The sequence below is a fragment of the Thunnus maccoyii genome, chromosome 17 (assembly GCF_910596095.1).
Source record: "Thunnus maccoyii chromosome 17, fThuMac1.1, whole genome shotgun sequence".
NCBI classification, from domain to species: Eukaryota; Metazoa; Chordata; class Actinopteri; order Scombriformes; family Scombridae; genus Thunnus; species Thunnus maccoyii.
Window position 1 is genome coordinate 7,326,554 of NC_056549.1, and position 12,499 is coordinate 7,339,052.

Genomic DNA, 12,499 nt, shown 5'->3' on the forward strand with positions numbered 1-12,499 from the left:
ATTTATAAGCAGCCTGTCAGACACTAAAAGACAAAAGCTCTTCATGTAATTCAGAGACTTTAACCCCTGATAACTGTGATATTTATATCAATAGATGTATAAGCAGTTGGATGGTGACAAAGCTTCACAGTGGTACAGGTACATCTCTGATCAATGAGAAGAATCAATAGCTCCTGGAAACTAAGCAAAAGCTATTAAATCAATGTCTGGACTGTGAATGAAGACCCTTTGAAAGGAAACGCTCAAAGTGAATGTAAATCAAGGACTCAGACCTAATTCCAAGTTAATTAAACCTCATTATTTGAAGTCTCTCCTGACAAGATTTCTCAGTTCGTTCTGAAATAAATCGAGTCTTGAGAAGAATCGAGTTCTGTCTGTCAGCTTCGTCCTCCAAGTGTCAAAGAGTCCGGTGACTTATGCGAGGACACGCTCTCCATTCTAATGCTGGACTTAGACGAGCACATTCAGAGCAGTTTGACCTGCGAGGAGTTCAGAATATGTTTGCTGAGCAGATTTTTTATTATATCCAAACGCTGCAATGCACAGAACATGCAGACATGAATCTACAAATGAATTTGCTCATAATATTGGAAGAAGAAGAAGTGAGTTGTCAAAAAATATCCTGCTGAGTCAGATGAAGTCAAATATTTTGGGGGGAAAATTTGATCAAAATTGGTCACAATGCTAAAAAAAAATCATTTAATTATTGAAAATTGGAAGATTTTGTTCTGTAAACACTAAAAAAAACTGAGGACACTCATTTACTCTACTGTATGTCATCCACTCTTATTTTGAGCAAACTGTAAGTACAAAAAGAGTTGAGCGTTGGAGTTGTTCCAATTTTTTTTACCCATTTTTTATGGATGCTGAGCTAAAATTTACCTTTTAAAGAACAAAGCAACACAGACATCTGAATGGTCTGGTGGTTAGAAATCAATCCCGACATCAGACGGTCACAGATGTGATATGAAACTCATCAGACGTCTTAAAGAAAAACTAAAACACGTCTGAGATGTCTCTCTTCTTCAAATGTTTCTAGATTTCCCCTTTTTTCCTCCTCTCTGTGTGGTTTCCACATTTAGGCTCATCTGGATATCCATCTCCATCTTCTATCTCTCTTCACAGCTCACTATTTCTGATGACGCCTTTCCTTCAGCTCTGTTATATCTAGAAAAATCTGTATTTTCTCGATGGTTGTCTTTTCTCAGCTCCGCATAATAATAAGACTTTACATTCGAGTTAAATAAATTTGATTTGAATTTGACTTCTAGATGCTTTTCTAAACTATAAAAATCTCTTCTGGCGTTGCCAAATACAAATAAATATTCTTTAAAAGCTTTCTTAAATCTCACCTCAAGGGATTTCTATGCAGTGCTGAACACAGAGGCTGCAAACTATAAGCCGAGCCAGCCTCAAAAACCGAATCATTACTTTCCTCTGACTGAACCCACCCTCCTCACTGTAAAACACGTGCCACGACAGCCACCTGCTGCGAGAACCAGTCTGTTTAATAGGCGTCCCGCTGCGCTTCCTGCTCTCCCCTGCGGAGGAAGAAAATGACAGGGAGGAACCGAGAGCTGAGGAACTTCACCAGTGAAGTTCAAAGGATCTGTTGATTTTTTTCAGTCTGAACCGCTGTGAAAAATGAGGCGTGAGATGAGGTGGAGCGTCTGACAAAACAACGCTGCAATATGCCTCTTGAAATGTAGAGAAAATAATGTTTTTAATGATAGCTAGAGTAATCAGTATGCAAGTTTTTTAAACTATGTAATTAATGAATTTCCCTTCAGTGAAATCCCTGGCTGACACCAATGACGAAACTTAACCATTTATCATTGACCACAACGAGACTGAGCTGAGAAGAAGGTGGATGGAGGTTGAATATTACGGCGATCGTTCACAGAGGAGGGTCTTGAGGGATGAGATCAAAACGGCAGCTGCCTCTTAGGAACCAAAATGGTGCCATTTAGGAGCCGGGAAGCCTGTGAGACGGATGATACGGAGCAAATGCAATCACACAATGCTGTCGGCTGAAAACTCTGCGCTTTTAGATCATCGGTTATGATGATAAACTGTCGTCTGTATCATACCTGTGGTTTCAGTTCGCACTAGTCCTGCTCAGATGGGATCCATTTCTTTACTGTAAGGTTTATTTACTTATTATTTATGTGACAGGGATCTTGACAGGATTTTGCCACTTGACAGACGTTACATAATCAGAGTAAAATAGTAAATAAAATAGTACATTTTTTAAAATAAGATGCAAGCATGTAGAACGATTAAAATGTGGAAACATTATTTTTTAAATTTTTATTTAGGGTGACCCCGTCGATGCTGGATTTTTGAGGCTATAATAAATAATTGGAACGTTTTACGAATAACAAATGAGCCGATATTATTTTACAAACATATTTTTGATGAGCTAATTAAATTGCTCTTTAAAGAATTGCGGCGAAAACATTTTACAGTTGAAAAACTTCTCAGCGCTCTCTGGTGATAAAACTGATATATCTGTGATAAAGTGTGTAGTAGACGGGACATAACGCACCGTTATGAACTATTTATGAAAGTATTCTTACTTATTCTCATTGACAGAATTCATCTGTAAATTAATAAAAGCGTTTGTTGCATGAGCACCAGGTGTGAGACGTGTATCACTTTAACTTGACAAAGACTAAGTGTGCTTGAAACGTTGGTTATATAATAAAAATCATTGGTTGTCTTACATTCCACAATGTCAGTAAAGAACCACGAAAACAAATATATCACCTTGAGAAACTACTTCCCTTTTCTCCCTTTTCAAAGCCTTTTTTATGACAGTCTATATGTAAGCCTGAGCTTGTAAACAAAGTCACATCGACTCAGAATTAGCTTTCTGCTGCGTCTCAGTAAACTGTCATCCTGCCAGCTTAGATTCCAGCCAGTGTGAATTTAACTTAATGCGACGCGCCGCCTTTGCCGCAATTCATCTTTTCTGATGTCGAGCGAACGAACACAAAGCCGACTATCAGCGTAGCCTAAAACCTGTCACTGGTTTGGAGACTCACAGGCTGGATTTCAGTCCATGGAGCCATTAAAACGGTTGCATATATGTGTGATCACGTCACAGTACATTAGTCAGTATCATCATCACCTCTGAACTCTTTAATTTTCTCCAACAAAAAGCCTCTAAACGATGCCTTTGAGGTACCTGGTCAGAATGTGCTGAATCATTTTCTTTGTAATCTGTATCACAAAGAATAATCCTTCACATTTTTGCCACCGGAGCTTTATAACACCAAGTAGTGATGTCTTCATCTGATAAAAGAGAGCTGTGCACCACATGCATTCATGTTTTCTGCAGAGATTCTTCACACGATATAAAACAAGCTCCGTCTCTGCATGAATGCCACCACAGGTACAGCGTCCGGTGCATTAACTGTGTTTTAGTGGATTAAAAAGGTGACTCATGAGTGTGATTTGTACAGCAGGATTGACAAGGTTTAGGTGTTTTCTATATTTTATTCATTTTTATTCAAATTCAGATTCTGTTCATTTCTTGAAGTCTTGCAAGTTTTGAATGAAAATGAATCAAAATATATTTAAATTGTTAAGGTATTTTGCAATTTCTTTAGGTAAAAAAGTATAATACTGGAAATTTTTATATTGTATTTTATATTTACAGTATGTGTTTTCTACCCGTTTTTACTTCAGTTTGACATATTAGCATCAGCTGATTCTGGGGTATAAAATGAGCTAAAATGCTATATTTTTCTACCATGCTGCGTTATTATTGATTGTCTATAAAATAATTTATTGATAACATTTTATTCCGACATATCATTACTCAAGAACAAGTTAAATTTGATCAAAATCAGTAACAGAATGAGATCTCAAATACTTGGAACATACATCATAAAAAAAATTATAACATTTTGTTCTGTAAAATAAAAATATGATTTGATTCAATGAGATGAACATGAGTTCAAAATATGAAACCCATCAATAAGTATATATGTAATAATTTATCTTAATACCTGCATTAACTGATTTGTTTTGGCAGCGGAAACAAGTAGTGAACACAACACTGATATATCATCAGTTTTTAAGTTGATATGTTGAACTTGTTAGCAAACAGTTCATCTCATTTCTACATCCAGCAGCTATGGAGCAACATTATCATTCATTTGGAGTCGTGTTTCTGTCCAGCTGGTGAATATAAGTCCAATATTCACTCTTTTTTTAGATCTGTTTCTGGTTTCCACCAACTCCTGAGAGAAATATCTGGCTCCACTATGTTCACCAGCTAATCTACAGCTAACTGTGTCTGTTTGCAGTTTGGTGCTGAGCAGATAGTGTGCAGTGGCTTTTTAGAGCTTTTTCTCTGAAAACAGCTGCCTGCTGCAGCTGAAAACGACACTATGAGAGCAGTGAGAGTGAACCAAAACAGTAAAGTTGCAGCCAGACAGATAAACAATGAGCTGATCTCACTATAAAGCTCTGTAAAGCCAAGAGGAGCTGCAGAGTCACTGATAACTCTCTGTAGGTTCATCACTACAAGCCACGACCAACACATTACACACTGACAGCTCAGACATTGTTATTATCAAATATCAATTACAGCCACTTTAAGGAATTTGTAAGTAGAATCAAAAAGCATGTTTCTTCTTGAAGTCTCCAGTTCTTACACACATCTCCAAATACATCTTTTATTTCCTTTTCTATTCTTTTAATTTGCCTTTTAATGTTTTTGTCTTTAATGCAATATGTAAAGCGCTTTGAACAGCCCCTGTGTGTGAAAAGTGTTATAAACTTGCCTTGGAGCTGTTCTTGATGTCAACTTCATATTGTCTCCAAGGGCAACGTGTTATCTTTTCATGTACTTGTATGTCGCTGCAGCTCACCTGAGGTGCTTCCGGCCTCCTCGAAGTCGATGTTTCCGAGGTGCAGCACGCCGGCCACCACCCTGAACAAGTCCAGCTTCTCCGTGTCGTCCAGGCCAATCTTCTTCATGGCTACGCTCATGCGGTTGAAGTCGCCTTGGTCGTCCAGCAGCGGGTCCTTCAGAGGGCCCGACTTCATGTGCTGAGAAACCAGGGACAGAGTGGAGACTGTTACTGACTTGTTGGCGGCTGATTCCTTCCTTCATCCGAGGTTTTTCAAGCGTCTTTTAAACTTACTGTCAACTTTACTTTTATCTTTAATATCTTTAACTTCTACCGACCGACCTTCCTTCCTTTTTCAGCACTTACCCCTCTTCCATTCATTTATCCTTCCAAACAATTTGGCTTCAGTCCTTTTCAGCCGCCTGCCTCTCTACTTTGCTACTCTCTTCCTTTGCTTTGGCAGTCAGGTCAATAAGAAATATTCAGCACTGAAATCATTTAATTTTATTTTCAAGTTGCCTAATAAACTCATCTTTGACTGAATATTGTGTACAGAAGCGGAATAAGCAGTGCATGACACATCTCAAGTCTGCAGAAGAGAGAATGTGAAGATAGTGAAGTAGAAAACACACAAACACAAACACACACCTGAAAAACCCACTCAAGAATGACACAGTCTGATGATATAAAGGGAAATGTCATCTTTTCCCTCTGCGGGTTAAACTACATGCTGACCACTCAGTGATCCCTGTGATAAAATTAAGTAGAAAACAAATTCTTCTGCTTAGTTGGTTTCACTGTTTAATCAGATTCTTATTGGATTTTCATTTGGCTTCTTTTTCATTGAGACTCATGTAGTCAAATCACATAAATCAACAGCAGGAAGGTAACAATTGCTGCAAACCAGCTCATTATGAATCTTTGTTGTGGCTGCCAAGTTAACCCAGCTCATCCAACAATTATTTCTTTATACAATAGGAGCAGTTATAACTAATAAGTTAACATTTTGTCAATTAGTTTTTTTGGTCAGGTGGGGAAAAATACCACTGCAAAGCATGAAAATCTGAAAAAAAATTGTTTTTCAGATTTTTGGAGGATTGTTTTATGTTTCTAAGATACTTTATTTTATTTCTCAGTGTTGGACACTTTACTGCATCTTCACCTTGGCCAAGTAGGTGTTTTTGTTTGTTAGTTTGCAGGATAACTTAAAAAGTTGTTGAAAGATTTTAATGACAGTTAGCAGAAAGTAGAAAAATGTGACAAGTCTTTGGTGTAGACTGAGTAATTTTTAAAAGGGTTTCTTAAACCTGCATCAATATTTTTGAGAGCTTCATTTGATGGTTTTCTGCCCTCTAGTGGCCAAAATTAGACTGATGCAGCTTTAACCCTGTCAGACCCATTTTTGGCAAATTCTTTAAAAATAGTTCACATACTTGATTGGGGAAAATTTGGTGCATATATTTCAGATTCTCATCCAGATGCACAATACAATTTCTAAACAACAAATCTGGTGGAAGAAAACTGAGCATCTAGTTCTGTCATTTTTAATTAATAGGCAAGATGATTGGATACGATTTAAGAAAACAAACAATGTGATTTTACCAGTTTTGGAACTGAGATCTTTTACTCAAGTAAAAGTAGCAATACCACACTAAAAAAATACTCCATTAGAAGTAAAAGCCCTGCATTCAAAACCTTACTTAAGTAGTATTGGCAGCAAAATGTACTTAAAGTCTCAAAGTAAAAGTACTCATTATGCAAAATGGTCCCATTTAGAATGTTATATTTATCATATATATTACTGGAATATTGATATTGATTTATTGACATGTATAGTACATGTGAGCAGCATTTTAAAGTTGTCAACACAGAGCCAATGTTAACAACTTATACTGTTGGGTCATCTAATCTATAACAATGCTATTTTATAGTTATTTTATAAAGATGATTGTATGTTTTACACATAAATTATTGATCTGAAAAGTAGCTAGTAACTATAGCTGTGGAATAAATGTAATGTAAGTACAATATTTCCTTCTAAAATGTAGTGGAGTGGAAGTATAAAGTAGCATTAAATGGAAATACTAAAGTAAAGTAAAAGTACCTCAGTACTGCACTTGAGTAAATGTACTTAGTTACACTCTGCCACTGGACTTTAATCTATATCACCACAAAAATGGTTTGTGAATTTTAGAGTTCTTTGACATTTTTTTAAAATCCTTACAACATAAATAACAACATCTGTTGTAAAAGCTGATCTGGTGTGAAGAGAACCTAAATAGTGCAGACTTACCAATAAACTGAATTTTAAGCTAATGAAAATTATATCTTGAGATGAGACCGTTTCCTAGAACATAAAATGTCAACACTGATGCACATAGAGACCAAATTTTTAATCAGCACCTCTTTCTGCTGAGCTTTTTGGTGTTTATACCTCTGCACTGTGACATTCTGAGATACACAAAAGCAATCACAAGTGATTTCAGTTTGATTGAAACACTATTTTCTACACGGCAGACGAAAGTAGGAAACCATACGAAGCACTCAAGAGGTGAAATAAAGATTAAAATCAGCATGCATTAACCTCCATACACTCAAGGAGGAGATGTGAACCCAGCGGTGAGGCTTCCCCAACATTCACATCAACGTGAAGATCTAAGAGAGTCCCTTAAAAACAGAAAGGAGGAAATCACCTTTTCATCCTGTGTGATACGAGACGGAGCAGTGAGGAGACATACAGCACATCATTGATCAGTGATGACAGCAAAGAGCACTTGTGACTACACCTGGTCTCAATCATCTGCAACTAATCCTTTTGTGCGTTTGTTTTACGTAACCTGAAGCACCAGGCGGGAGGGGAAGACTCCACGTTTGTTTGATTCTGTATGGAAACTTCAAATCCAACGTGTTTCTTTTTCTAAAGTTCAAGCTTACCTGAATTTGAGGCTACATTAAAGTGAATGAAGGGTACTTTTCTGTGATCCTGGGTTTTATCTGATATTATCTGTGGTGCCTGCTCTTCCATCCTGGTGCTCAAGTCAAAGCACAATGCTGAGGGGTGTTTGCAAATGTTATTTCATTGGTAGGGCTGAGCGATATATCGAATTACACTGATTGATTTGAATGTTTCTGAACGCTCATTGCAGTATGTCATTATATGTTATTACAATGTCATGAAAATCAAGTTATAAGATGCACAAAAAGGTGAGAGAAGTCTTCAAAGAGAAATTTAGGCTGAATCTAAATGTCCGTCCTCCAGACTTGTTGACTTGTCAAATGATGTGTCGCAGGTCTGCAAGGGCACTGGACCCCAAAGGGATAAAATTCACTATGAGATGGGACTTAAGGCCTCTATTCTTTCCATGGAGATTAATTGAAATTCCTGACTCTGTAACTAATTTCAAAAAGTTTCATTTGTAGACCTCTGTACTCAGACTTCCCGAGAATACGCCCACAAAGTCTGCAAGTCTGCAAGTGTGGTCAAGTCCAGACATTTGGATTCAGCCTTGGTGAAACTGCTGTACACTGCTCTTTAAGGGAGGTGGGGCAGATCACCAGACGTACCAAATTTGCCAAACCAACCAGTTAGTCCTCATCCTTAAAGTCTTTTCTCTTGTGACACCTTAAAACACTTCTGATAACGCCTGAATCTCACCTTGCTGAGTGTGAAATTATTATCATTATTGCCCCATATGGCCACTGGAGGGAAAAACACCCACTTCAACTGCAGTTGTCACCAACCGTCAAGTACCACTGTGTGTTTTCTGCCCTCCAGCCTCAGGTGGCAGTAATGAGCTACATGCTCAAAAACTCAACTTGGACAAGCGACACAAAGGAGAGATTTATGCATTATCAGACAGTGTTTTTTTTTGTTTTTACATGAGAAAAAACTTCCAGGATGAAGACTTATTGTTTGATTTGGCCAATATACATCTGATACCATTGGCCAAATAGGAATTTGGCTCACTCTCTCTTCTCTACTTCCAAGCCTTGGCAGCAGCTGCTGTTTTTGTGTGCTTTTACTATGCTTTAGCTTTTTGCCTCTGTTAGTCTTTTGCTTGTTTGGTGGGTCTGGTAATCCTGTTTTCGCAGCTTCATATCTGTTAGGTTTAGTTCTCCTGTTGGTTTAAGTTAGACGGAAGAGCCCAGATCCTACGACCGTTTGTGGGTTGGTATGGGTGTCTTCACTTCACTTCTTCACTTTTTTGTTCATGTTGGCTGCCCCGTCAGCTTTTATTAGTTGTTGTTGGTTTTGTTAATAAATTGGTTTGACTTTTCTGATACTCCTGACTCTTTAATTATGTTGAGGCCTTCTTTGAAATAAGCTGTTTTAGGGAGTCGTAACAACATCTGGTTTACTTACCCGCCTCTAATAAAGAGTAGCCACAGACACTTCTCTGAGCTTTTCTGTGGAACATTCTGGGGCTAAAGTCTCATCTACAACAGGGACAGACTTAAAAAAGACTCTACACACTGATCTGAGCTCTGGTTGTCTGGTTGCAGTCAACACCAGCTAGCAACTGTCTGCAGATATCAGGCTATTTTTTTTGCAAACACAAACAGAGCAGATGAACTAGGTTAGTGTGTTCTATCTACACTGATACTGTTCATTAAAAAGGGATGTTTTTGCTCTAATTAATTAATTGCATGACAATGATAGCTTTGCAGATGGCGCAGGTCTTTTTCTTTTTTTTCATTTCTTGAAAAAAAAATGTAGATTTTATTTCTTGGCTGCATCACCCAGCTGTACTCTGTGGATTCCACAAAACAAAACTCTTATTTGGCCATTTTCCAGGACAAACTCTGCCTTATACCCAACACTGTGTTTGTGACTCCAAGTCTAACACCACCAAGTAATTGAGCAGTACAAGCTTGAAGCGATTATAACACGAGACAAATTAGTCATTGTCCTGCGTTCTGTTCACCACGGCTTTGTTGTTTTAGTTACTTCTTTCAGCTTCTTTGTTTCCTTTCTGAATGTCTCCACAGTGCGACACTTCTGTGACCACAAACATGTAATTCAATTTCACATATCACGCTTGCTTAATGAACTAAGAAAATAGAAAATTTAAATGAAAAACAAAAAGTTAGACAAGCTCCATTACCTTTTTCTGCCTGAAGAAAATCCCACGACATGTATTTATTCTCAAGACAAATATCAGCAGATATTATCTGAATTAGATTTTAAGAGAAGGATATCTAAAATACAAGGAAATCTTTGACAGATCTTTGAGCAATGGTTTAAGGTAGATGCATTTTTAGGGTGGAAATCATCTGACCTTTGTTGTTGAAATCAGATAAAACGTTGAAATTAGGTCTCATATATTCAAATTTAACACCATTTAAGCTGAATTATCTGTATCAGTGAAGGTAAAGGTTTGAAGCAACATAGTAAGATAAAATATAACATTGTTGTTGCTTTTGGACACCACCAGGCAGCTGTACAGTTTATATCTACACTCAAAGATAAGTGGCCTGTGGAGACGCCACTAAACTGATCTCATACTCTAATTTCAATCTTCTGGACCATCAGGGGGAAATTTACTGCTTAAACTTCATAGTTAAGGCGTCAATTAAAAGCATATTTCTGCTTTTTTGGTTGAAGTCCACAGCTTCATTACACTGTGTTTAAACCCAGTGAGAAGCAGCAGCAGCAGCAGTGGTTTCTCAGATCTACAGCTGCTGGTGAAGTTGTGATATCCTGAGTCATGAAAATGAAAAACAGCTTTTTTTTATAGTGTCTGGGTTGAACAAAACAGTAAAACTACTTTCAGACGATATGTTCTGCATGGTTTGAGGGAAATTTCCACCATATTCACAGTTATCATGAGTCCGACTGTCACAAAACTCAATCAACACAGAAATTGTCATGTTTATGGTAATGGAAAAACAAGTAAGATAAATGTGCTTGGATAGCGCGCTAATACAGAAGAAATCCTGCAGTTACAGCCTGCACCATTCCTTTTAAAGTTTATGTGGAAACATTAAATAATTATGAATATGAAAATATCAAACAAACTGTGATGCATTATTAAAGGTTTCTCAAAATGCAAAGACTTACAGATTGAATCTTCTATGTTGCAAAGGAAAGTGATGAACTGTACAGACTGTAAAGCCCCCTAAGGCACATTTGTGATTTGTGATATTGGGCTATACAAATAAAATTGACTTATATATAATAGGATCTATGAGTCTCGGTAGAATATCCTTCCATTCATCCACCATCTTCAGCATGGACAGCAGAGCACCCGTCTCTTGTCTATGTTCCTCTTAATGACTGTGATAATTAATAATGCTGCACTGCAGGGAATGCCACATATACAGTATCCGCAGTAATGGGATACTTGTGCATAATTAATCAAAGGCCGAAGGCAAAGGAAAGAGCTCATTTCACATGAGGTGGTTTTCTTATTAATGCAACCCATTAGATGTCTTTGTGCTGCACCGAGGCTCTGAGCCAGGCTGCTAATTAAAATGTTTGCTGTTTTAATGTGAACATCTGAATTTATTCTGAAATATATTAGATTATATAGGCAGAGCTAGTTTGCAGCAAGGAATTCCAGGCCAGGAAACATAACGACACTAATGAAATATCTGAGAGGGTCTTTGTTGTTGCTGAGATAATCTAGTGTTGGGTTTCATCTCTTTAATGTGTTACCGCTGCAGCATAGCAAGCCTACATAATTGCACACAAATATTCAAATGGAGCTTTGCAAAGGCATCCTCTGCTTTATCGTCTCGTTTTTTTTTTCCATCTCGGTTGCTTGAGGTAAAAGCAAAAGTTTTCATCTTGTTCGCCAACAAATTACTGCAAATCACATCGAGGCGCAAACAAGTTCTAATGAAACACAAGTAAGTAGAGTCCTTCATCACCGACCGTAAAACACAGTTATGTGTTGAGGATAAAACTGCAAATCTCACACCATGACTGCCTCAAAGTAAAAAATTTAATTGAGTGTCAAAATCTCACATTGTTTCACAAAAAGTAGAGACTTTTACTTTTTTGTTTTTTAACTTTCTAGAATCTACACTAGTGTAGAGATCAAAGTATTAGCTTTAAATGCCTTAAAGTGGGGCTAAATAACTTTTTAAAGATGAAATAACAGATTCTTCCTCTTTCAAATGAAAAGTTTAATTCATTGTCATTGAACACACTCCTGCTGCTACAGCCTCACTTGCTCTGGTATGACCAGTAGCTTACGGTGGCTGATGCTAGCAGAATGTAGATAGATATTGCTGTGTAACTGACTTTATGACTTTTCTGTACTGTTACATTACGTTTCAACATTTACAGTCTTACTATAATTGTCATTTCAGTTCCATAGTCTTGCTTTAAAGCGTGAAAATGAGACTGGATCACTTGTTTCAACAGATGTGCTTTGCAGAGCTTTTAAATGCAGAACATTAATCCGAGACTTAAATTTGTGGAAAAAATCCATTTAATTAATCCACGTCTAATTTGTGAAGACAATGCAGTAGTGACGGCAGACATACAAACAACTCTTCCCATAATCACTGTATTCTAGTTTCCAAATATGGTCTTTTGTGGTGATTTACTGGACACCATCTAAATTTACATACATTCGATGTTTTATTTGCTTAGATGAGTATATTTACATATTCATAATGATCAT

At 37.3% G+C, this 12,499-nt stretch overlaps 1 protein-coding gene across 1 annotated transcript in view; it reads right to left on the reverse strand.

Moving 5' to 3' along the window:
• The window catches only part of myo6a (myosin VIa), a 168,968-nt gene that overhangs the window by 104,221 nt on the left and 52,248 nt on the right, over positions 1-12,499 (reverse strand). The window contains exon 11 of the mRNA XM_042391332.1: positions 4,884-5,064. Within this exon, the coding sequence (XP_042247266.1) occupies positions 4,884-5,064 (181 nt within the window). The remainder of the gene's footprint in view (positions 1-4,883; positions 5,065-12,499) is intronic.